The sequence below is a fragment of the Akebia trifoliata genome, chromosome 5 (genome assembly GCF_017979445.1).
Source record: "Akebia trifoliata isolate Shusen 1 chromosome 5, ASM1797944v1, whole genome shotgun sequence".
Taxonomy (NCBI): Eukaryota; Viridiplantae; Streptophyta; class Magnoliopsida; order Ranunculales; family Lardizabalaceae; genus Akebia; species Akebia trifoliata.
In genome coordinates this window covers 10,827,668-10,855,546 of record NC_141379.1, presented here as the reverse complement: position 1 = coordinate 10,855,546, position 27,879 = coordinate 10,827,668, and the positions used below count along the sequence as shown (strand labels likewise).

At 37.0% G+C, this 27,879-nt stretch overlaps 1 protein-coding gene and 1 long non-coding RNA gene across 2 annotated transcripts; one reads left to right on the top strand and one right to left on the bottom strand.

Annotated features, from left to right (window-relative positions):
• Positions 1–27,824, bottom strand: NUDX1 (nudix hydrolase 1). The gene is made up of 2 exons (XM_086442787.1): positions 27,530–27,824; positions 1–583 (listed from the first exon to the last, which is right to left on the bottom strand). The coding sequence occupies exons 1-2, from the start codon at positions 27,678–27,680 to the stop codon at positions 279–281; spliced, it is 456 nt and encodes a 151-aa protein (XP_086298913.1). The 5' UTR covers positions 27,681–27,824; the 3' UTR covers positions 1–278.
• Positions 7,785–13,261, top strand: LOC147401462 (uncharacterized). The gene is made up of 3 exons (XR_015178523.1): positions 7,785–8,076; positions 11,393–11,457; positions 12,321–13,261. It is a non-coding gene; the product is annotated as an uncharacterized LOC147401462 (long non-coding RNA).
• Positions 27,825–27,879: the final 55 nt, after the last annotated feature.

Here is a 27,879-nt window from a genome sequence, read left to right as displayed (position 1 = left end):
TACAAGGACAAAATATTCAATTACTTAAGTCAGACAGTCAGCATCTTTTACATTTCAAATGCCATATATACTTAAAGAAATATATAACATATCATATGAGATGGCAAAACATTGAGACCTCTTGAAAAGTGTAGGATGCTTAGCTAAGGTAATTTTAATGTCCTAAAATAACAATTAGGACCAATAATAGCTGATAAGAGTAATCATGAAATGCCCTGAATAGTAATACGTATAATTTTCTAGTTTCTAATGTTTAAATTAGGAATCAGTGGACATAATTATTTTTCATCTATTGGGAAAGGATTGAAACCACTTTGCGCCATAACTTCCAATGGTCGAAAGAGAGGCCTAGGGAGGTCATTCCAATCATACCAATCCCACCCACCACACTTGTTGGGCTCGACGTTTTGGGGCACTTGAAGGGGATCCACCAAGACTGCACGCACAAAAATGATGACGTAATGTGAGGGCTTTGGTTCCTCCAAGAAGAGGTTGTTGGTGGCCGTTAGGAACTCGATCCTCTCAATATCTAGACCAGTTTCCTCCTTAATCTCTCTTGTTGCACATTGCTCGAAGCTCTCTCCTAATAACATACCAAGAAAATAGGGAAACAATCAAATAATTGTTTATATGATGCAATGTACATTCAGTTCTGTTAGGAAGCAAGTGCACTGACACATAATCCATAAATTTCTGGAGGAATATTGTAATGTGTATGGTGCATAAAGTTTGGCACTATATTTTCTTAGTACTACAACCCATGCACAATTATCAGTAAAACAACATTAAATTTAAATTTATATATATACTAGAGTTTGCCAGTGCCTACGGCACAATTTTCCCCTTTGGGGTTAACGGGGGTAAAAGAGGAAAGACAATAAAATTATAAGGGTACTACTAGAAATGAAGCATAAGAGAAAAGGCAATAAAGTGTAATTGTTCATCAAAATGCATTGTAGGAAGACAACCGTTGTGCTTTATTATATACTAGAGTCTGCCCATGCAGTAGGCATCCAATTTGGGGGTTAAGAGGGCAAAAGAGAAAAAATATAAAATTGGAGGGGGTATTACTAAAAATCTTTGGAGTTGAAGGGGTAAAAGAGGAAAGATAGCAAGTTAGAGGGGTATTATAGGTTCAAGGGGAAAAAGATGAAGGCGAAGGTGAAGAGTAAAGGAAATAAAATGACCCCCACAAAATTATAGCTTAATGGGAGGTTTACCCCTTACAAAACTGTAGCACTTGTAGGTCCTATGGTTGTGTTTTATTATTATTATTATTATATGGGTGGCGTTTGGAGGCCCTAAAGAGAGCCAAACATTGTGCCAAATATTTTTTCAATATATGCATTAGAAGTTTTGGAATGGGCTGATTTTGTAATGATGATCTTTATGGTATGGAGATCATCCTCACCAAAAATCAGCCCATTCCGAAACTTCTAACCCCATAAAAAATGGTTTACAAAGATCAGATGGTCCATGATTCATCAACTTGTAAACTAGGGTTAGAAGTTTCGGAATGAGCTGATTTTTGGCGAGGATGATCTCTTCACCATAGAGATAATCCTCACAAAAAATCAGCACATTCCGAAACTTCCAACCCCTATTTTGATAAATGTTTGGCACAATGTTTGGCTCTTTTTAGGGCCTTCGAACGCTTCCGTATATATATATATATATATATATATATATGAATGCTAACGTCAAGATGCTAACCACACAAGTCCCCCAAGCTTCGGAAAGATTGAGCCATCTGAGAATATCTACAACTCTCTAGCCCACCTTAATTGTTGTCACTATAAGATCTTCTAAAGAGATGGTTTTGTCGCTCTACACACATGTGGCACCTGATGGTGGTTTTGGGTGCAACGTTGGCATGTTGTCCATAAAGATAGAAGGTCCTTCGGTCCATATAACCACATATCTCTCTATATATATAGGGTAATATTAACATCCAAGATCTCATGGGGAAATTAGCATTCTACACCACATTCACTTTCCAATAATACATTTATCCAGTTTATCTTTTAGTGTAAAAGATAAGGGTACGTGGTCTTTTAGATAATAAATGCATTTATTATGCCCTTAATAAATGTATTTATTATGTAGATATTAATTTTGGATTAAAATGCCCTTAATATTTATTATGTAAAAAACAAACATTTATTATATAGAAGACCAATATATCCTTGTCTTTTTTACTAAAGGACGAAATGGACAGGAGTATTATTAGAAAATAAATTTGGTGGAGAATGCAAATGTCCTAGACCTCATGGGGACAATAGCATTCTCCAACACTTTATTTTTCCAATAATACCCCTACTCATTTTGTCTTTTAGTAAAAACAAATAGGGATATGTTAGTCTTTTACACAATAAATGCTTGTTTGCATTGATTGCCAAATAATTTATTGCAACAAAACATTTAATTCTAAAGATTAAATTCCCTTAGCATTTATTATAAAAGAGACAAGTATTAATTACATAAATAAGCATTTATTATGTAAAAAGTCTAATATACCTTGTCTTTCACTAAATGACAAAATGGATAAGGATATTATTGGAAAAAAGTGTTGGAGAATGCTAACGTCCCCATGAGATATTTGATGTTTGCATTCCCCATATATATATATATATATGGGTCACGTTCCGTATACCCCTATTACGACTCACATTGCGACACACCGTTTTGTCTTATATGGGAAAAAATGTTTGGAATGGGCTGATTTTTTGTGAGGATGATCTCTATGGTGAGGAGATCATCCTTGCCAAAAATCAGCTCATTATGAAACTTCTAGACCGTCCAATTTTTGTAAATCAATTTTGATGGGGTTAGAAGTTTTGGAATGGGATGATTTTTTGCCAGGATGATCCCCTCATCACAGAGATCATCCTCACAAAAAATCAGCCTATTCCAAACATTTTTGCCCATATAAGACAAAACGGTGTGTCGCAATGTGAGTCGTAATAGGGGTCGTAATAACGCTGTCCTATATATATATATATATATATATATATATATATATATAGAGAGAGAGAGAGAGAGAGAGATGTGGTTATATGGATCGAAAGACCTATCTTTATGGATAACATGCCAACGTTGCGCCCAAAACCACTATCAGGTGCCACGTGTGTAGAGCAGTAAAACCATATCTTTAGAAGTTCTTACAGTGGCAACAATTAATGTGGGCTAGAGAGTTGTAGAAATTTCTAGATGGCTCGATCTTTCCAACGCTTGGGGGACTTGTGTGGTGGGACTCCGTACAGCAGACGGAAGAGCAAGGGTTGTGGAGATAGTGACACCTTTTCCCCTGATTCAGTTGGTTGAAAAACTTAAGGGAGGAGGTGGGGTTCCTGCAACATCAGGTAAGGCTGCCTTGCAACACGAACGATCTTCGGAGGTGGCTACAATGGGGATCCGGGTGGAGAAGACAATTGCTAGCTACAAAAGGATGTTGACTTGTGTCCATTGAATTTGAATTTAGACGTCAGGTAGAACCAAAGTGGAGGGTCCAAATGATAGGGGGTTTCCCAAGGACAGAGGTAAGGCGATTATAGTTGAAAACCAAGATTTTTGTAGGTTGGGTCTCGATACAGGAGGGAGCACGGCTGATAGCTTACTACCAAGTGCTGCCAAACCATTGGATTTTGTGTGGTCTGATTTAGATCTTTTGGATGTTGGAGGAACATCCTTGAGTGAGGATTCTTCACACGTGCCTAGCTCATTAGATTTACCTAGAGCTGCGTTGTGTGGAGACCAACCGTACTTGGTTAAACCCGTGGGTAGTATTTTTCTAGAAGAAGAAATAATTAATTCAATAAGCTTGCCATGGCCCAAGCCAATGGATCTGGGTATTGATCAAGCCCTTGTTGAGAAGACTAAAGGAAGCAAATCTAGACTCTCTATTGTTACAAAGCCCATAGATTTATCTGGGTCGGTTGCTCTTGGACCGGGGTCCACGACTTTGGTAGTCCATCTTAATATAAGCCCACTCGTTAGCCCTCTAGAAGATATTGGGTTTCTTTACCCTAACTCAGCCTCTTCGCCTTGGGGTATCATGTCTTGGGGTCCTACTCACTTTCAAGCTATGAACTCTCAATCTTAGTTCAGGGAGATTTTCCCAATAAGATTTTGCTCTTTCGACACTTCTCGATCATAGGAGAGATCTCTGGGTTGGCTTGGTAAGAGCAAAATCTGATGGAGGTCACGAACTGTGTGGAAGCCATAAGGAAAGTTCTTTGTTTGGCAAAAGCTCTAGAAGCATTCCCTTTAAAGTCCAATTGACCCTCAAGCATAGAAAAGGGGTCTAAGGAGAACTAAACAACAAGTGGTGGATTTTTTGGATAACTAGATTCTTGAACATACCCTGGAATTGGGTAGGTTGATAGGCTTGCCCTTGGAAGAAAATAAGGAGGATGCAAGTTTTCTTTTACAAATAGCTCTTAATAAGCAAATTGTGGTGGGTGAGTACTTCAAGAAGGTTTTAAATGAAGGAGCCCTAGCAAGTGAAGAAGATAGTTATATCAGAAAAGAGGTAGAGAGCTTGATAAGAGTGGCAAAGACAGATAACTTAAGAGTTTGAATAGATTCAAAACGGAGCTGAAAACTATAAGGAGGAAGCTCTTGTAACTAAGGTAAAAAAGCTTAAGGTTAAGTTGGCAAAGGAAGGTCAAGAACTTCAGAGGTCAGCTAGTAAATTCTAGGTTAGTTCAGTCTCAATGCTTAGGAGTAGGAGAAGACTTCAGGTTCCTAATGTCATTTAAGATCCTCCTAGAATGTGAGAGACCTCGGAGATAGATCGAAGAGGGCTTCGATCAAAGCCATGATGGATAGCTACAAACAGAGTTTGGTCACACTACAGGAAACAAAGCTGGATCAGATAGACTCTTCATTAATCATCTTTGGGGGACTAGGAACAAGGGATGGTATTACTTGGCATTGAATGGTACAACTGGAGGAGTGGATGTCATTTGAGATAAAGGATTGATTTAGGTTAATGATCATTTATTAGGAGCTTTCTCTGTCTCAGCAAATTGATAGGAGGGACTGAAGCGTGGCTATTCTCTGGATTCTATGGGCCAACGAAAGATTGGGAAAGAGGCCAGTCTTGGGAGGAACTTGATATCGTGGGGAGTTATTGGAATCGCCCATGGTGCCTAGAGGGAACTTCAATGTCATTAGATTTTCCTTCGAGAAGCAAGGAGGTTCGATAATCTAAAATGAGAAGATTCGGAGTGTTCGTTTCTAGGAATGACTTGGTAGATATTCCCCTTTAAAGTAGATGCTTTACTTGGTCCAACAACCAGGAAACCCCAGTGCTTAATCGTCTGGACATATTCCTGATGTGTCCAGGTTGGGATGAGTTGTTCGGTTTCATTCTACATAAAGTTATCCCAAACTCGATCTCAGATCACCGCCCTTTGTTGCTCCAGGCTGGTATGCGCAAAAGAGGTCCTCCATTCTGCTTCGAAAAAATGTGGTTCAAGCACCGTGATTTCAAGAATCTAGAGGACAGTTGGTGGAGGGGGCTTTCTTTCGAAGGGAGGCAATGATCTGTGCCACGTAGGAAGTTGAAGGCGATAAAAGATTTGTTAATTAGGTGGAATAAGGAGTCTTTTGGGCATGTGGAGTTGTTGAAGCAAGATTACTTGAAGAGCATTGTTGAGCTAGACATGAAAGAAGAGATCTGCCACCTCACCACGGAAGAGAGAGCCTCTAGAATGGATCTAAAAGCAAATTTTCAAATTTTGACAGATCTGGAGGAGATTAGCTGGCGGCAAAAATCCAAAGTGAAGTGGTTAAAGGAGGGGAATCAGAACACCAAGTGCTTTCATCGAATGGCAAATGCTAGAAATATAATGAACCATATTGCTCGAATAAAAGTAAACAGGGAATGGATGGTGGGAAAAGAAGTGGCAAAATGGGTGGACTTCTTTACTAATTTGTACTCTGAGACCCGTGTGAGGAGACCCACACCAGACTTATTACCTATTGCTCAAATCTCAAAAGAGCAAAGCACTTGGCTAGAGAGGCCATTTGAAGAAGAGGTTTGGCAGACCATTGTCTATTTGGGCAGTGACAAAAACCCTGGATCCGACGGCTTTCCCATTGAATTCTTTAAGGAATGCTAGGGGACTGTCAAGGAGAATCTTCTAGCTTCTGATTCTAAAAGTCTTAAGGGCTGAGGACATTAAGGACCTTATGCCCATTAGTTTGGTGGGTACATCCTATAAGATCATTTCGAGCTTCTTGAAGAGGGTTATTCATGGGATAGTTGACTCTACTCAAAGTGCCTTCATCAAGGGGCATCAGATCCTAGACGGGGTATTAATAGGGCTTAAAACGGGTTGGGTTCGGATTGGATGTGAGTATGTCCATATCCATATCCGAATTTTTTTATCTGGATTCATATCCAGATCCGGATTCGAATAGGATCATACTAGTTAAGACCATATCCGAACCATTTTACCATATCTGAATTCAATTCAATTGAATTAATTGATTCGGGTCAATCGAGTCGGATAATGTTAAACCATTTAAGATTATTTCAAATAAAATTGCTAAAATGTGACCAAACGATGACTTGAACTTAAGACCTCTCCATTTTGACAAGAGGCCTTGACCACTACACTCAACCATTGTTGGTTGATGAAAGATGACTTAAAAAAATATTACTATACAACTTGCAAAGTAAATATCATTTGGATATTGGCGGATATAGGAATGGAACCGTATCCGACTCGGATCAAGGGACATCAACCCATATCCGAACCATATTTTAATTCGGATATACTTGATGAAACCAAACTAGCTAAATTCGAATTCGGATCACTTGGACTTCGGATAAAACTCGTACCATTTTAAGCCCTACGTATTAATAGCCAATGAATGCATAGACTCCAGGTTGAAATCGAAAAAGGTGGGCGTGGTTTGTAAAGTGGATCTAGAAAAAGCCTATGATCATGTGACTTGGCAATTTATGGAGTACATGTTGGGGAGAATGGCCTTTGGAAGGAAATGAATACAATGGGTGATGAAATGCATCTTATCCACTTGCTTCTTAGTTTTAGTGAATGGCACCCCTCATGGCTTCTTCAAAAGTTCAAGAGGTTTGAGCAGGGAGACCCACTTTCACCTATATTATAGTAGCGGAGGCGTTGGCCATATGTTGTCTAAAGGGGTAGAGATTGGTGACTTTCTTGGTTTTTCAATGGGGGGAGGTGAGGGGGGGTGCACACGGTTTCACACTTCCATTTCGCTGATGACACTTTTGTGTTCCTAGATGCCTCCTTGGACCAGGTAAGAAAATTGAGCATTGTTTTATGTTGCTTTGAGGCAATCTTTGGCATCCTGATAAATCGAAGGAAGAACAAGTTTTTCGCAGTAAGGGATGTGCACATTTTACCACTTTTGGATGCGACGTTGGCTGCCTAGTTGGAAACCTCCCTACTTTTTACTTGGGGCTTCCCCTGGGCGCACCTTATAGAAGCGTGAGTATTTGGGACCCGGTGTTAGAAAAGGTTACCAAGCAACTTGAGGCTTGGAAGACCAATGTCCTCTCCAAAGGTAGGCCTGTCAACAGATGGATGAAAATCTGAATTTAAATCTGAATCTGTATTTGAATTTTTGGATTTTGGATTCGAATTTGGATGTTTTTTAACATTCGAATCAGTTTCGGATATGGATGTCGCTTTATCCGATCCGATAATATTCGATTCGATTCGATTCGAATTATTTATATATATTAAAATATTTATATTTTTTAACATATTAGTTTAGATGTGATTTTTCTCACGTATCACCCGTCATTTGCCCTCTCCATTAGACTTTTAGATTTTGTTTTTGGACTTTGGAGTAGTGAAAACTGAAAATGGTGAAGGGGCTCATCTTATTTGGATTTCTCAACCATCTTCTCCGACGGGGACACAGGGTCTTCTTCTCCGGTAAGCTTTAGTTTCCACACCTCTCTTTCGCTTGAGGTTAAGATTTCTCACACCCCTTTATCTCTCTGTCTTACATGGTTTTCTCACACATCTCCCTCTTCTCCGACAACTTCTCGACCATCATTCGGCCATTCAAGTGAGTTCTCAAATCTCATTCTCTCTCTCTTTCTCTCTCTGTCATAGAGTTTATGATAACAAGATGAATTTCTTATATTGTGAGAAAATCCATCTCCTAAGATTAAGCACATAAGAATCATTTGAAGTGATTTTCAAATCTCAAGTGAAACCCACTTGCTTAGAAAATTGCTCTAATTTTCAGATCTAGATAATTACTTTGAAACCCACTTGCTTAGGAACCCACATGACATTCAGATCTGATATTCTTAGAAAATTGCTCTAATTTTCAGATCTAGACACTTGCTTAGAAACCCACAAACCTACTTGCTTAGAAACCCACATGACATTCAGATCTGGGAAATTTTTAGATCTGATAGTCTTTTTTCTTTTTTTTTCACAGAATATGTGATGATTTTCATGTCCTATGAATCTATAATTCCTTAGTAAGAAGCCTGTCAATTTTCTACACCACTGATGTAACTGTAGTGCTGATTTTTCGCATTTTTTCCTCTAAAAGTTTGACACATCACTCACACACACATGTGGACTGGTTTGGCTTTAAATTTCGAACAGACTAATTGATTTTGTCTTATAAGTTTGTTGGTTGGAGTTTGGCACCTCCCCTTTGATGGGATCCTATATTGGGCTAGCTAGTAGCTAGAGTCCATTTGCCTTCATGATTAAAAAATGTCACTCATTTGTTGTATATGCCTTTGTGATGTTGAGTACCCCCACATAATAAAAATGCCACTCACTTGTAGTATATGTTAATCAAGACAACAGTTTGATTATATACTAACAAAGTCAAGTCATAAGTAGGAACTCTTTCGTGACTTGTGAGCCATTTAAGTTAGCTTCTTGTAGGTCAAGATATTTCCTACATTTAAGTAGGTTCTTTTTTCAATTTTTTTTATTAATTATGTGAAATAATTTTTTTTTTGTTAGATTGTATGTCTTTTAGCTAATTCCTAATATGCTTTTTAAATGTTTCAACTTTGTAGGATTTTAAAAATGTCAGATCTTAACTAATACCGATCCTAGTGTTGCATTTGCCCCCTCTCCTAGTATTGTTGGCCTAAGTAATGAACCCCCGAATACAGAAACTACGGGCGAGCCTGAGAGTTTGATGGATACATCATCAACAGAACCCAAAACCCAAAAGAAAAGATCCAAAGGATGGTTAGATTTCGAGGAGAAAAAGTTAGGATGAGAGTATTTAAGGCAATATGTGTGCATTGTAAAAAATCATTTGATGGTTTTAGTGCTAAAGGAACCAGTCATTTAGCAAATCATGCCAAAATTTGTATGAGGAAGTCACATAAGGATGTGGGCTAACAATTATTGTCTACTACAAAGTCTGTAAGTGAACCTACCAAGGGATTAGCAAATTGGAAATATGATTCACTTCGAAGTAAGATGGATTTTGCTAGAATTATAGCAAAACACGACTACCCATTTAATATGGCAGAACATGAATATTGTCAAATTCACGTGAGAAATCTTAATCTCATGGCCAAGTTTTATTCGAGAAATACGGTACAAAGTGATGTTTTAAAAGTCTACAATGAAAAGAAAATTGGAGTGCAAAAGGAATTGGACCAGTTGACTTATGTCATGCTTGAGAGCACCATTGAAGTTGGGATATAGTGTTGTAACGTGTCATTACATAGATAGTGATTGGAAGTTGAACAAGAAGATAATTTGCCTATCAAATTGTGCCTGCTCCACATATTGAAGAAGTTCTCAGTGGTGTGATTCAATCTATAGCATTGTCATGGAATATTAATAAGAACTTATTCGCTATGACAATTGATAATGTTTCTATTAATGACGTGATGGCGAGAGATCTTAAAGAATGGCATTGTGGTAAAGGTGTTTTGGACCTTAATGGTGATTTATTTCATCAATGCTATAGTGCACACATTTTAAAATTCATTGTGCAAGATGGGATGAAAGTGATTGGTGATCTTGAAAAAATTTGAGAAAGTGTTAAATTTATAGATTCCTCTCAAGGTAGAAGTCAAAAAATTTTAAGTGCACTAGCTCAAACAAGATTGACCAATAAAGGGGTTTCTTCTCACGTGCCAATAAAAGATGGAATTCGACTGATCTCATGCTTGAGAGCACTAATGAAGTACGTCCAGCATTTGAGCGATTGGCAGAGTTGGCCACTGATTACAAATGTTGGCCATCTTTAGAGGAATGGGAAGTGGGAAAGGTTATTCGTGACTATTTGAAATTTTTTAACGATGTCACCCTTCTTTTTTTTGGTGTCAAGTATCCAGCTGCAAATTTTGTACTTCAAAGGTGTGTGTGATACTCATCATAATATTCTTGAAGGGAAAAATTCTAACCATGATTATGTATGCACTATGGCACGTTGGATGAAAAGAAAGTATGAGAAATATTGGAGTACCTACAGTTTGTTTATGAGCATTGGGCTTATTCTCGATCTTTGTAACAAGATGGCATTTATTGAATATATTTTTTATATGATCTATGGTTTTGACGCTGAAATATACATCAAGAAGGTTCGAGAATCAATGAATGAACTATATTCTAAGTATGCAATGAGCACTGAATGTTTCATGGAATGTAGTGACAATTATTTTGGTGGTGGCCTGAATTCCTGTAGTGGTGGAAGTTCCAGTAATGAAGGCTCCAAAATGCAAGAAGGATTCAAAAACTTGATCAAACATGTTGGAAATTTACAACAAGTTCAAAAAAACAGAATTGGATAAGTACTTAGAAAAAGACTTATTCCCATTAAATGAAAATGAAAAAGGATGTGACATATTGCATTGGTGGAAGAACAATGGACCAAAGTTTCCAACACTTGCGAGGATGGCCAGTGATATCTTGGCTGTTCGAGTATACAATAGCATCAGAATCTACGTTAAGTGCTGGTGGTAGAATTATTACTGAATCCCATGCTTCATTGTCTATGGATATTATAGAGGCATTAGTGTGTACAAAAGATTGGTTGCCATCACTTCGTGGTAAGTTTATATATTTAACTATGTAATTTCATGTTTTAATATGCATTATTTTTGTTACTAATTATTCATCTTTTTGTTTGAAATATGATTTATATTAGATGTTGTGAAGTTGGATGAATGAGTTCAGAGACAAAAGAGATGTACTATTGGATTCATGAAGATATTGGTGTTCTAAAGTGGTAAATCCATCAAGTGTTAGATTTTATAATGTATCTCCATTCAATAAATTGTTCTCTGCTCTATATTGCTTTACTGCTAGATGTGATTTATATTGCTTCTATCTCAACTTAATCTTGATTTCTAGCACCCTTAACTTACATTGTTCAGCTTTAATAGGTGAATCCCAAACTGGAAATTTCAGCTTCTATTGTTCACATTTTTTTTCTTTTGGGAACTACAAGGTATCATAAGTTAACTCAGTTTAAGGTTTGGAATATTTCAATTATAAGTTGATAAAGCATTTGCAATCTTCTAGATGACGTTGGAAACACATTCATAAAAACTTTAGCTTATCAAGTTTTGCTGAACTAATTTATTTATTCTTTTTCTTGGTGAGTAAGCTTGAATTGAAGAAGCACTTGTTGATTTTTACTCAAATAAGACTATTTCTTTGAGATTCATTGTCACACTCTTTAACTGCCAAGTTTATAACTTACCAATCTAATATTAGTTTCAATCTGCCACTATTATTATCTTTATTCACATCTATTAGTTTTGATTTGTAACCCATATTCCTTGTTTGATATCCAAAACAAATAAAAAAGAAAAGAAAAATCTATGTTTTTAGTCAGATGTTGATGTTTCTTCTTATATTGTTGTTGATCTCATACTCTATTTTCAATTAAATAATGTTAAACTTTAAATTTCTTCTCTATGAAAAAGAAATATACCTATAGAATTCATTTGGCTGATTGTATCACAAATTGGAATGGTAAGAGTATGCAAGACTCTTTAAAGTCTAAGGGATGCATCTTCATTTAAAACTTGTTTCGTACCCACTTTGTATTTTACAATCTAATGGATTCATATATATGATCTATGGCTCCTGTCTTGAAGGCATATCTACCTCTACATTGTTCTGTTAAATTGGAATGGTAAGAGTACACAAGACTCTTAAAGGTCTAGGGGATATATATATATAAAGAAGTTATTTGGTCATAAGCCCTTAAAACTTGTAGCTTTGTTATCATAGATCTGTATTTTGTACTACATAGATCCTAATATGCTTTTATTTCATTGTCTATCGTTTTTATTTCATCTTCAGGTAGTAAGCAATTGAGGGCCAAGGATCATTTTAGTTGTCCCACCATCGTTCATCTTTTTCTTCACCATAAGGAGCATGTTTCTGCATTACAAGATGAAAAGTCTTTGTTCTTTTTTTTCTCTCCCCCTTTATCTTTAGACACCCCCTTTCGATTTGGAAATTTGATTTCTAGTTTCTTTCAAACTTATTATTTTAATTTCCATTTTGATTTGGTGACAAATTGGTTGAATGTTAATTTGCATTTTAGATGTTACAGATTTCTTTAGATCATGTAAACTTAATTGATATTTCATAGGGTTGATGCCTCCATAAATTTTTGATAGTTGATAAAAATTCGAATTCAAATTTTGGATATTTTCTATTGGTTTTCATATGATAATTCAAATTCGAATATCAAATTTTGGATGTTTGGATATTTGGTATTGGTTTCGAATGATTATTCGAATTCGGATATCGAATTTCGGATGTTATAAAAATTCGATTTAGCTATCGAATCGAATTGGATAATATCCGATATTCAAAAATATAAACGAATTCGAATTCGATTATTAGTTTATACTATCCATCGGATTTTGAATTCGGATTCGGATGTTGAAGAATTCTTTCAGATTCGGATTCAAATGTTCATACATTCGATTCGATTAACATGTGTTTACAGGCCTATCCAAAGGGGGCAAGTTTACACTTGCCAAAAGTAGTCTCGCCTTCATCCCAGTCTACTTCCTTTCATCGTTCTCTTTGCCAAGATCAGTAGAGTTAAAGTTGGAGAAGGTGTTCTGGGATTTCTTGACCTAGCGGAAGCGTGTGAATTAATAAATTCGATAGGAATTAAGATATTGTATCCAATGAAACACTCAAAATCAATTTGAATCAATAGATTCAATTGATAGTTTAAGCAATAGCTTGGAAGAACATAAAACAGCTAAAAAGTAATTAAGAGATAAGAGATAATTGAATTGATATGTTTTTGGAAATCATTGAATTTTGTTTTTGGAACTCCTTATATAGATAACTCCATCATAACAACTTAGAAACCTTCTAAAATACTAAAAAGTAACTTTCCTAATATATCTATAACATAATAGTAACTTTCTAAACCTATTAAAACTCAATTTGGACACTTCTAAATACTTCTAATTATAAATTAAAGAATAAAAAAAATTAAAACAAAATAGAAACCTAAAAAAAAAAATTAGAAACTTCCTTCTGGAACTAGTAATAGATATCCTACTGGAACTAGAAATTAGAAACAAAAAGTACTAGAATTAGAAACTACTTAAAAACTCTAATTGGAATTGTAGATGTCCTACATCAAGCCCCTTTCTTTGGAAAAAAAAACTCACCCTCGAGTTGTTCTTGAAGACCTTTTTTTTTCCATACATCTTTCGCTCTAATCTACTTCCAGTCATATCCATTCTTCAGACTTAGTTTAGAGAATATAATTGACCATAGAATATTATCAGGCAAATCTATCATATAAGCATTATCGTTTATCTTCTTCAAGATACTAAGGGTTCAATTTTCTTCAACTTGGTCTTATTGTAAATTTCAGCAAGAAAACGATCTTTACTAAGATTAACCATGACCAAGTCTCCTTTATCATACCTCTTGAATCTTCTATGCTTATCGACATTGGCTTTGCACTTGTTAGTAGAAGCTTCAATGTTCTTTGTCACTTGTTCCTTCACTATGTCATGCTCTTTCGAACTCATCCCAGCTCATCCCATAATAGGGCAAATTTGAGAAACTTACATTGAGCATCAAATTGATATGGTGTAGTATATTCCTCGTGGGAGGCAATGAATCTGACAATTCTGAAGGAAAAACACAAGAAAATTCCTCGTGCTGCTGCAGTTGATGAGAAACTTGAGTAGGAGGGTCTCGGTTAGAAAGTTGCATTACCACCTTGAACACTTAGCTTGTTTCCTTCAAGTCTTTATTGATGTTTGTAGGTAACATCACTATCATGAAGCCAAGGCCTTCCCAAGAGAATGTGGCATGCTCTCATTAGGACGATGTCACAAATAACCTCAACCTTATATTGCCCAATGTTAAAAGAAAGAGAGCATTGGCTTGTCACATTTTTCTTGTACCCATCGTCCACCCAACCTATAAAAAAAGGTATAGGGTGTTGCGTAGTAAGTAACTTGAGTGCATCAACCATGTGGCTTGAAATTATATTTTCCGAAGTTCCACTATCTACAATCAATTGACATAATTTGCCTTGCACCTTACATGTAGTCTGGAAAAGACTATGACGAGTTGAAGGATCAACATGTCATACCGACAATAAGTTGCAAATAATACAACTGAGATATTTACCTTCATCCTCGTCATAAGCCTCAAAGATTTCAGTCTCAACCTTATCATCTTCGAATTCTTTGAACCTTTGATCTAATTGATCATTGGTTACATAGGATTGGTGTTCTTCAAACATGTTGAAAGTTATAGGCTCTCAAACGAGGCTCTAATACCACTTGACGTAGCAGAAGCGTGTGAATCAATAAATTCTATAGGAATTAAGATATTGTGTTCAATGGAACACTCAAAATCAATTTGAATCAATAAATTCAATTGATAAACAAGCAATAGCTTGGAAGAAAATAAAGCCTAAAGCTAAAAAATAATTAAGAGAAGAGATAGTTAAATCGATATGTTTCTAGAAATCATTGAATTTCGTTTTTGGAGCTCCTTGTATTGATAACTTCATCATAACAATGTAGAAATCTTCTAAAATACTAAAAAGTTAACTTTCCTAACCTATCTAAAACATAATACTAACTTTTTAAACCTATTAAAACTCAATTTGGACACTTCTAATTATAACCGAAAGAATAAAAACGAAATTAGAACAAAATAGAAATCTGAAAGCAAATTAGAGATTAAACAAATTAGAAACTTCCTACTAGAATTAGAAAATAGAAATTCTCCTAGAACTAGAAAATAGAAACAAATCCTACTAGAATTAGAAACTACTTAAAACTTTGACTAAAATTGTAAATGTCCTACATCATTTCTTGTTGCACGATAAGGAAAGGAAGCGGAAACACCACCTGGTGAATTGGAAGCACGTGATTTTGGCCAAGAATAAGGGAGGACTAGGAATAAAAAAGCCAGGGGTTATGAATTTGGCTCTTTTGGGTAAGTGGCTATGGAGTTTCGGGGTGGAAGTTGATAGTTTGTGGAGGAACATTGTAGTGGCAAAGTACGGATCGAATGCATTTGGGTGAGAAAGCCAATTGGATTGCGTATGGTTGTGGAGTTTGGAAGGGAATTTTGAAAGTTACTTTGACTTTCAAGATTAGGACTCACTTCAGAGTGGGCAAAGGGAACCGGGTGATGTTTTGGGTGGATACATGGTGTGACGATCGTCCTCTGATGGAGGAGTTTCCTTCTTTAAACTCGTTGTCATCAAAAAAAGGACTTTCAGTTTCTAGTTTCTTGATGTATATTGGGGGTGGCATGGATTGGGAATTTGGATTTCATAGAAGCGTTAACGATTGGGAAGTAGATGTTGTTGGTAGCTTTTTCTTGTGTTTGGATAATTTTTCAGCCAATCCTGGCAGGGAAAACGCTCAAGAGTGGAGGATGAGCAAAAGGGGTGTGTTTTCAGTAGGTTCCTTTTATCACTCCTTATGTTTGACAACAAAAAACGTGCCCCTAAATTGTTGTTTGGGGGCCATGTGTAGCCTCCAAAATAGCCTTTTTCACTTGGATAGTAACTTTGGGTAGAATGCCAACAATGGATCTGTTAATGCGATGCGGGTTTTGTGGAGCCAATGGATGTCCAATGTGCCTGGATGACGGTGAGAGTGTTGATCACCTACTATTGCACTGTGCAGTAGCGTGGAAGGTATGGAGGCATTTTTCAACTTGTTCGGCATCTCAGGTTGTCTCCCGGTCTTGGTTTGTCTTCTTCTTCAATCTTAGCTTGCCAATGGGCACGTTTTCATCGGGGTGAAGAGACGTTTATGGAGCATCACCCCTTTCACTATTTGGAAGGGGGTATTTGGAAAGAAAGAAACAGAAGAGTGTTTGAATGGAAGGCTCTTGATCATTAGCATTTAGTCGTGTCGGTATTAGGCTTTATCCTCGTTTGGTCTAAAGTTTTCAATGAATTTAGGAGATCTTATTTGATGATTTTGTTGCAAATTGGGATCGCGTTTGTGTGTTAAGTATTGAGTAGTCTTCTTGTTTTCGGTCTTTGCTTGGTTGGTTAGCTCGACCGAACTTGCTTCTTTGCTTCTAATAAAATTTTACTTGTAAAAAAAAACATGAAATTTTATGAACTTTCAAAAAAATAAAGTTGAAAAAAGAGATTTTTCACCGTTGATTTAAATTTTAAATATGAGAGTTTAGCGAACATACATTTTCAAACTAAAGATCTAGCCCACAAAATTTTGTTTTTTTTCAAACTCAATCTACACCACAAATCAAGAGGGACAAGGTGTCATTTGGATCAGCATGACAATTCACATGGCTCAAATGTGAACCTCGGTCCATGCAACCTTTTGCCATATATATATGAATATGAAAGGAAGGACAATAAAGTTGGAAGGATATTACTAGAAGAGGGGTAGAAGAGAATGTTAAAACCCATGGGCCTAACTCATCCTTGAAAATCGGCTTGCAAGAAGAAAGTTGCCCCTGCTTTATACATTGCACACCCCAAGAGTACTTAGACGATGTGGGACTATGCTAACGCTCCCCCTCAGCACCAGGGTTGGAGACACTTGGCTCTCCCTCTCCACGTAGGGTTGTTGATACTAACCCGACCCATCCCAAAGGTACACCCACTCTAACACCACGTTAAAGCCCATGAGCCTAACTCATTGCATATCCCAAGAATACCAAAGGATAAGTCAGGCCCATGGGATTCAACATGGTATTAGAGTAGGTGTACCTCTGGGATGGGTCGGGTTAGTATCTCCAACCTTGCGTGGAGGGGGAGAGTCAAATGTCTCCAGCCCAGGCGCTAAGGGGAAGTGTTAGCATAGTCCCACATCACCTAAGTACTCTTGGGATGTGCAACGTATAAAGCGGGGGCAACCCTTTCCTTGCAAGTCGGTTATCAAAGATGAGTTAGGCCCATGGGATTTAACAAAGAACAGGTAATAAAATTGGAGGGGAGTTCTTAGAAATGGGAGAAGAGAAAAGACAAAAGATATCCTCAAGATTTGTTGGACATTAAATCCCAACCTCTACTTATGTGGGGGATAAACATTGGGTGAAGACAATCGTTGAGTTGTTCGGCTAATGTTTATTGGTTTTAGAACTTCGACTCTTCCCAATTATATGATGGATGTCATTAATGGGCCTTACGTTTGCTGCAACTTAAATTTGTACTATAACATCTCTTTGAATGGCTCTACAAACGAATGACAAGAAAAGAAATCTGGTAGGCATGAAAAAAAAAATGCTAGTATATTACGATTAGGTGAGCGCTACAAGACAAACTTTAGAGTGAATCAGGAATACTCAAATTAAATGTAAAAAGACTCAGTCGTTTTTATTGATTGATATGAATGGTTTTTTAGAGAATTTCATATACATAGTGAAGTATCACATGGTTCGAGGCAAAGCTTACAGTTTTTTGTTTTTTCTTTTCCTTTTTGGTCTCTTTCTTGTTTTAAAATAGTCATAGATAGATAAAAATATATAAATAACCCTTAACATGGACCCAATAGCAGTGTTTTCTACCAAATGATAGGCTCCATATAAGCTAATAACAACAAAGCATTACCCCAAATATTTGGAGTCACCCTGTTCCTCTATTCCTAATTTTCATCATATGATGAATGACTAACCATAGACAAGCCCATTGACACACGAACACAATATATACCACCAAAAGACCCACTTTTCTCACTATCTGAAACAACTAATAAAATTCTTACAATATTTTTTTTCCAATTTTTCTTTTATTTTATAGTTCTATAAAAGCCAATTATTCCAATATTGAGTGAATTCTTAGCACAAAGAGACCAAATTAAATACAATAGTGATTTTTATTACCATTTGCACCAAAGAAAAAAAATAGTAATTTTTAAAAGACCTAAATCTTCTCTTGTAGCATATTGCCCCATTGTTTATACTAAGCAATAAGGCATTGTTTTAACTAATAGAAGTTATAAGCACAAATAATTTGGTTAGAACGTGATAAAACTACGGTTTAATTTTTTAGGATTCATATATCTATTGTCTAGAACTTTGGGATGGACTTTCTAGCAAACAAAGTCATTTCCTCAAGACTACAAAGATGGATGCATATTCTTAGCCACAATTTTGTGGTATCCTATATGATGACATTTGTTAGTAGAGTTTGTTGTAAAGACTCTTTTATTACAAAAGAAAGAAAATGGAGCCTCTAAGAAGAGTTCAATTTGTTATTTATTTATTTATTTTAAAGGAAATCTGTATACTCATGATATGTGATAATTAAGGTAGTTTTAAAATTTATGGAAAATACTTTCTAACAAGTCCTCAAGTTATCTACATTTACAATATTGTCTAGCTGCCTTATTGCAACCAATCATATTTACTCTCTCTCTAAAAAAAAATCTTTTCTGATAGGTTTTGAACCTATCATTTGATATCAAAGCCACTTCATAGGGATGCCAAGGAGGACTAAAAAGACAACATCCACAATGGATGATTGCTTGAACTGTTTGGAAGAAGAAAAAAGGCAGATGAAGGATCACATCAACACTTGGTTTGAAGTTCTCCAGCAAACCTTGGAACAACTGTCCTTGCGGTTGCCATTTATGGAACCAGAAATTGGCAGGTCAAATTTTAGGCCATACCAAGATCATGATGATGGATGAAGCCAACCTCGTTTCCATAGATCGACTTTCCTTGCTTTAACGGTCTAGATCCGCCCAAATTCATTTACTTAGTACCAAAAGATCTCTCCTTTCCTGACTTGAAGATCGATGACAAAAATGTTATTGGCCCATTTCGAGCCAAATGAATTTAAGAACCTGGATGGACTTCTCTCTAAACTTCTTCAAGGATACAGATCAGTCCTAGAATAGAGTTCATATGAATTTTTAATAGAATACATGGTTGGAGTGATGAGGTGTTGATGGGAAGAACTTTTCTTCAGATCCTTCGTGATGAGGTGAGCGAGAAGTTGTTAATGTTTCAACCCATAACTATTGAAAGGTGCCACGAGATTGGTTAGACGGGAATAGAAGAAATTGATTGGGCTTTGTCGATCTATCTGTCCAGTACCTACCTGTGTGGCCATTACAAGTGATCTATTCCAATAGCTGACATCCACCCAACCGAAAGGGCGAGGAGGCAATTGTTGTTGCAGATCAAACATATGTCCAATAAGGAGATGAGAGCTCAACAAGAACAAGGTTTTTGTTATTACTGTACCATGCCACCCCAAATCATCCACTTGGATACCAAAGCTTTTCTTTGATTCATGTGTTCAAGTGTTCTCCGTACCTACAAATGGTATCTCATACATTTTACTAGAAAGGTATGAAGTGCACTATTTAGGAAAATGTGACTACTTATGATGTTTGTTAGCGCAACAAGAATATTGAGACTCTTCTCGGCAGGGTCTGCTGCAACCATTACCTATATGTATCTGGTGTGAATAGATATATCTATGAATTTTATTGAACGGTTGTCAACTTTCGTGGGGAAAACAACAATCTTGGTAGTTGGTGACCGCTTATCTAGTTATGCCCCCCATTTTGTGGCTGTTTCCCAACTATACCCCACGACATCCATTTGATGTAGGATGTAGGACTATGCAAACTAATCTAATATAATGAAATTTGATGTCCAACTACCAATTTTTTTTTTTTGATAGGTAAAGATAATTTCGTTGAATAGAGGTCGAGGGGACCAGCCGAAAGAAAGAAATGCATACCTAACAAAAGGCAAGCAACCCGCTGAAAAAAGAAATTGATTACCGATCTCTACATTACAAACCCTATCCCATCTAACTAAGAAGTCTTCGAAGAAAATACCCATAAACTCTTTAAACCTTTTGCACCAAAAAAATAACAAAGCTAAGACCTCCAACACCAAATCTTGAACTTCCTTCCTTTTGTTCTCGAACAAGCTTCAATTTCTCTCCTTCCAATCGACCAACACACTACGAAAGGAACTAAATACCAAAGAGTTTGTTTTACCTTGGTGAAATGCCTCCCCAAAAAAAGCCAACTCTCCACCAAGTTTGGCAAACACCCCACCAGCCCAAATAGATGAAAATGGTTCCAAACTTTGCAAACTTAGCAACAATGAAGAAGCAAATGATTTGCAGACTCCCCATCCGCTTCACAAAGGTAACAAAAGTTTGTTAAGTAGAACCCTTTCTTTCTTAAGATGTTGATGGTCGGCAATCTTCCAAGCATAGCAAGCCAAATAAACACTAGGACCTTTGAAGGGACAGTCATCCTCCAAACTGTGGCACAAGGGAAACTCGAATTTTGAGCCCCTGTTAAGTACAAAGACTGAACAGTGAAATTACCATCCTTCGAGCCATCCCAAACCCTTCTATCATCCGTGTTAAGATCAATCGACAACGCCTCTACGCTCTCAGTAAATCTTACCAACCTCTCCAACTCCCAATCATTAAAAGAACGTATGAACCCAAAATCCCAACTAACCCCCTCAACCTCTCTACAAATAAAGAAAGAGACCACTTCTCCTTTTTTTTTTTTTTGAAGGAAAACTCATACAATTCTGGGAACACAAGGTTCAAAGGCCGATCTCCATACCACCAATCTTCCCAAAATCTCACCCGACCCCCCTTCTGTACTTTAAATTTTACCTTCTTACGATACAACGGTAATCTCTTCAATATGTCTTTCCACATTCCACACCCATAAGCTCCTTTTGCGTAACCACCTTCCCATCCATTGAATTGAACCCTGAATTAATTTATAATTACTCTCCTCTACAATTTTCCATCCTCATTACCAAACTTCCAAAGCCACCTTCCTAGAAGAGCGGAATTCATAATGCCGAAATTTTTTATGCCCAAACCTTTATTACTTTTGGGCGAGCACACTTTCTTCCAACTCATAAGATGCAACTTCCTAGTGCCAACTTTGTCATGCCAAAAGAAATCCCTACATAATCTGTCAAGTTTTATCTCCACGTTTATTGGCAAGGAGAAAAGAGAAAGAAAGAAATTTGGGATTGCCAATAATGTGTTTTTGATCAAAGTCAGCTTGCCACCCTTTAATAGATACCTCGTTTTCCAAAGGCTCAACTTCTTACCAATCTACTCAAGTAACACCTTGAACCCAAGGGAAGACCTAGATACAATGAGGGTAAGTTTCCAACCTGAAAGTCGATGGAAGCCACCAACACCTCTACCCCTATAGTTTGACCCACTGGAAAAATCGTGTTCTTACTGAAATTTAATGGAATGCCCGACATCGCCTCAAGGCAACCGAGAATCCCATTCAAAAAATGCACTTGTCTAGGAGAATAATCGAAAAAGATAAGCGTGTCGTCCGCAAACTAAATATGCAAAATAGCAATACCTCCCATGCCCGCCTTGAAGCCAGTAATCTGCCCTGACTCCGCAGCTTTGCCAAGCATCCTGCCCAGAGACTCCACAACAATAATGAAAAGCAAAGGAGAGGACGGGTCGCCCTATCGAATCCCTTAAGCTTCGAAAGAAGTCTAATGGGGAACCATTAACCAAAATCGAAAAGAAAGAAATAGAGATGCACTTCAGAATCCACGTAACCCATCTGTTACCAAACCCCATCCTTCTCATCAAGTATTTAAAGCAATTCCAATTCACATGAACGTAGGCCTTTTTGAGGTCAACATTGCAAATTAAACCTGGAGCCTTCAATTTCTTTCTAAAATCTATGCATTCGTCAGCAATAAGCACACCATCAAGAATTTGTCTCCCTAGCACAAAAACTCCTTGAGTTGAGCCATTGATATTCGCAATCACCTTTCAAAGTCTCGCGGCTAGCACTTTAGAAATTATCTTATAAACCAAGCTCACCAAGCTAATTGGTCTCAAATTAAAAACTTCCTCCATACCCAAGTTTTTGGGAATGAGAGCCACAAAAATGCAATTAGCCTTGAAATCAAGAAAGCCTTCATTGTAAAAATCCACAAATACCACTACCAAATCAACTTTCACTATTTCCCAATTACTTTTAAAGAATGGCATTGGAAAAACCATCTGGACCCGGCACCTCATCACCATCCATACCTGTTATAACCGCCAAAACCTCATCTTCACCAAAAGGGCGCTCCGACCAACTTTTGCTCTCACTAGAAATCATATCAAATGGAAGGTTATCCAAACGAGGTCTGTCTTGATGTTGCTTGGTGTACAAGTCTCTATAAAAGTTCACAATGCCTTCCGCCACCTCATCCTCACTTCCTTCCAAACCCCTTTGAATTTAAGACGAGAAATAAAATTGACCCAATTGTGATAATTTGCCATTTTGTGAGAAAATTGTGTATTGCCATCTCCTTCCTTTAACCATCTTATCCTTGATTTTTGCCTCAACTCCGCCACTTCGTTGAACCTTTGCTCTTAAATTAACTCAATTATTCCTCTCTGCCTCACTGAGGCCACTACCCTCTTCTTTCTGATCTAGTAATGCCAACTCTTGAAGCAGCTCCTTTTTATTATCGTCTAGACTACCAAATGTTTCCACATTCCAAACCTTAAGCCTTTCCTTTAAACTTTTCAACTTTAATCTAAGCACTGTGCCCCGTCTTCCTTCAAACCGGTTCTCATTCCACCATGTTGTTACCATGTCCTTGAAGTTTGGATGATTCAACCACATATTCTCGAATCTGAACGGAGTTTATCGACTCCTAGAAACTCCCACTGTCAAGGAAATAGGGGTGTGATCCAACACTGGATTAGAAACTTTTTCTTGAACCAACCTCTCGAAGTGTTCCTCCAAACAAGGGTATACTAAAAATCTGTCCAATCTGTTAAGCATTGTATTTACTTGATTCTTTGTCCAAGTGAAGCATTGTATTTACTTGATTGTTTGTCCACGTGAAGCAACCACCACACATATGAAGACCCACCAAATCATTACGGTCCACAAACAAAGTAAATTTCCTCGTTCTTGATGTAATCCTAGACCACCCTAACTTCTCAAACAAAAACAAATAACATTAAAGTCCCCACCCAAGCCACCATGGCTGATCCCAATGGGCTCTAACATCATCCAGCTCATTCCAAAAGTGCACTCTCTCACAATCTAAATTCGGTCCATACACTCATGTGAAGCAACAGTTAAAATTGTCAAAAATTATTTTTTACATGGATACAAAAAAAATGCCAATAAGATCGTCCTCAATCTCCAGAACTGACCTATCCCACATGACAATTACCCCACCCAAAGCACCCCACAAAGGTAAGTAAGACCAACCAATCTGCCCCCCCAGATCACTAATATCTTTTGCGTTTACTGTAATGAGCTTAGTTTCTTGCAGAGTGACTAAATGAGGCTTGTGAATATGAAGCATGGCCTTTATAGAAGCTCTTTTCGATCTGTTGTTCAGCCCCCATACATTCCAAAACAGAATTTTCACCGTCATTGGGAAACAATCAATTTACGCCTAGTTCTAGTGCCAGAGTAGGATTTAATCGGGAACTCAACCATTGACCTCTGAAGCTCCTGCACTTCCCTCTGAAGTCTGATGTTCTTATGATGCTCCTTAGTGACTAAATCCAACAGAGGCCTCATGACACGCAGGTTTTCCATTTCAGAATCGAATCTTTTCTGAGGAGACAAACTATTGCAATTAAGAAGGATCCCCACCCCTGCTGTTACCGCATTCACTCACCTTCCCCCAACCTCATGCATGCAAATTAGAGCCTCCTTACCAATTTAACAGCAACGTCCAAGTTATTCACAAGTTAAATATAAGATAAGAACTAAATCTATCACAAGTTATTCAGAAGGTCTAATGAGAAAATATAATATAATTCATGACCAAATTACTGTCACACAATGTTGGATCCCAAAAAAAAATGAGGGTTTTCAAATGGAAGACTTTCACTTCACTAGTTTAGGGCTCTAAACCAATAGTATTTGGATTTCTCTTGATCCTTTTAAGGATTTCGATAAAAGGTTTAGGCTCAAGTGGATACTTTGAAAAAGTCTGGTGCTAGATAGGAATTAAGACTAAATTATATTAGTGAAAAAAAAATTCCAACACTCAAGTTAATTAAGTAGAGGGAGGGTCGAAATAAGTTCAGGTAGGGTTTATAGAGGGTATGGGATGATTGGATGATGGTGTATGGATGTAGGAAGGTTTGACTGATGCAAAGGAGGGTTTAAGGGTGATTCGGTTGGGTGGAAACTAGGTTTAGAGTAGTTTGGCTAGGTGTTGTTGAGTCTAGAGTTAGGTTTATCAAAATATTAAAAGCTAAAAGATGAAGGAGATGGGAAAGAGATTAATACCTGGAATCAAGAAGAAAACAAAGATCTACCTAGGAATCACACCAAGTTTTGGCTTACACCTCCATTCTTTGGAGAACTCAAGAAATTCTGTAATTTTATTCATCAATCCTTCAAATAAACTAAGCAAGAATATAGTGTTCTCTCCCTTAAAAAAATCTTGAACATTGAAAATTGATCTAGGTTCAAGATTTTAATACATAATAAACTCATAAAACAAGTGAGATTCCTAAAATATCACTAACTATTAAGAAAATAAGACCTAAAAATATGCTAAACGGGCATTTGGAGGGAGAGTAATGCAAGAGTTTTTTAAGGAAAGGAGCAATCTAACCACAATATTTTCCTTTCAATCCTTGGGTTTGTATTTTTTTTATGTAAGTCTTTTGTAGAATTCAAAGGTGTCTTCTTTGAGGATTTCTTACTTATGTGGGAAAGAGTGTGTTGCATCTCAAGTCTATAATTTTAGTTTGTCTCTTATTCTTGGGTTGGTCTCCTAGACCTCCCCTTTGTCTTGAATAAAATTTTCTTTACTTATCAAAAGAATAAAAAATAAAAACTATGGTGAATGTACCTATTCAATAGATCAACGTAGACTCTATTTCGATCGGTATAGCAGCCAAATCATCATCAGAAGAAAAAAAAAACATTCAATTGATCGACTGTAACATTTGATCGATCAAAATAACCAACTACTGTCACTCAAACTCCAATACTCGTGTTACCTTCGTAACCCACATGCATCTTTTCAATGCAAAACCTTCCTAATGACATGCATGTAGGGTCTTCTACCTCTAATGCTCCATAAAACCTCAAACTAACCCAAAATAGGTGTCATTCAACCATATGAACAACTACAAAACCTCTCTAGTCCTTCTCCTCAAATAAACTCTATACGGTGATGCTGTGGTATCTTCACCACCATTATGCAAATTTTTGTAAAGGAAATTATGTCACCGTGGAACGCCCAAGTCTATTGTCAACGACCATGACAAGGTGTTCTCTAATCAATTTTGGTAGGAATTCTTTTTAATTCAAGATGCACAACTTTGCATTAGTGTATATCATCCACAGTCTGATGGCCAAAATGAGTAGGTAAAACCCCATGACCTATAATCACAACAATTTAGGTATTCGTTTCTTATTTTGTCATATTACTAGAGTTTGTTCATGCGTACTAGCATGAGCATCCTATTTGTGGTTATGTGGGTAGAAGAGGAAAAGCAATAAAGTTGGAGGGGAATTATTGAAAAAAGGGGTAGTAGAGGAAAAATAATAAATTTAGAAGGGTATCATTGAAAAAGAGGAGAGAAAAGGAAAGAGGTAAAATTCAAAGGATATTATTGGAAAGAGGGATAGAAAAGGAAAGGCAATAAAGTTGAAAGGGTATTCTTGAAAAGGAAAAGAAGAGAAAAGACAATCAAACTAAAATTTTCCTCAAGATGAATACCAAAATTAGAGTAAAGACAATAAAGTTGGAGGGTATTTTGGGTTAAGGGGGGTAGGAGAGAAAAGGAAATAAATTTGGAGGGGTATTATATTTTTGAAAGTAGAGTAAAGGGTTATCTTTGGAAATGAGTTAGAAGAGGAAAGGCAACAAAGTTGGAAGGTTTCCTTGGAAGAGGAAAGACAATAATATCAAAAGTGTCCTCAAGATTCATAGAGAGATTAAATTCAACCTCCCTTAATAGGGGATAAAGAAAGTGGGGTCCACAGTTGTGTTTTATTATGTAGATAAGAGTTTGCCCATGCCTAGGGCATCCTCTTTGGGGTTAAAGGGGTAAAAGAGGAAAGGTAATAATGGTAGAGGAGTATTATTAGAAAAGAAGCAGTTAAAGAACATATAATAAAGTTGAAGTATACCTTATCAAAAATCCAAAAAAATGGAAGGGTTTTCTTGGGAAATAAGGTAGAAGATGAAAGACATTCTTGGAAAGAATGAGAGGAAGTTAAAAAAGGTCATTGAGATTCGTAGTGAGGTTAGATCTCAAGCCCTTTATGTCCAAGAGACAAAGGGAGTAAGACCTACCGTTTGTGTTTTATTATATAGATTATAGACTATAGTTCGCCCAGGTATCTTCTTTGGGATTGAGGTAAAAGATGAAAAACAATAAAGTGGGTTAAAGGAGTAAAAGATGAAATATAGTAAAATTAAAAAAGATTGAAGAGATGAGAAAAGCAGACCAGATGTTTATCCTACCACTAATGCTAGGGAAACATTGGATTTACTGCGATTCTCAAATTTCTGACATGGAGGTGCACACATAACCGGAGCTGCTTTTTACTCGTATCGCAGTTATGTGCGCACCCCACCCCACGTCAGAAATGTGAGAATCACAGTAAAACCCAATGTCACCCCAGCACGACTCTTATCCTATCTGGATGGATGTTTGTCTCCTACAAAAGTGGGCACTACACTTGTGTTTTATTCTCTAGATAATATAAATTATTTATCTAGAGAGATCCTACGAAACAGTGCCTTGCGTTAGAGGACTTTATTCCACTTGACTACAGTCTACTCTAATAGACTAACATGAAATGATGCAAATGCCCTCGTCTATTATAACCTCAAGAATTTTGATTTTCTCTTCAAAAACCCAGTATTATATTTTCCAGACTTTTCAACCAGTTTATATTCTATCCTACTCCTACCTATGTTTCAAAAACCCTTGACATTAAATATAAAAAATAAAAATATTAATTTTTATCAGAGAAAAATGAAGCGATTTGATGACAAGAGATTGAAGACAACAAAAAGGGGTAAAATAGAGAGAATCTGACCGAATTCGAGGTGGCCACCAGGGAGAGCAAAGGTTGAATGGCCAATGGAGGCGAGTCTCTTTCCTAACAAAACGGTCTTTCCCTTTATCACGAACACCGCCACCCCTACTTTAGGAACCGCTTCTCTCCCGCTCTCGCTCTCGCTCTCCATTGATGTTTCGATGTTGCACAGCTTAACTAACGTGCGCCGCCCCCCAACTTTTTTGTTCTTCACCACACCAGTCCAGTCCCAGTCCCACTAACCTGCACTGCTTTTGTTTTTGGTCTTAATAATAATATAATATAGGCTGGTCCAGCAGACATTCCAGCAGACACGTTATTGAACGATGGTTTTTCTTGCAAATCACGCA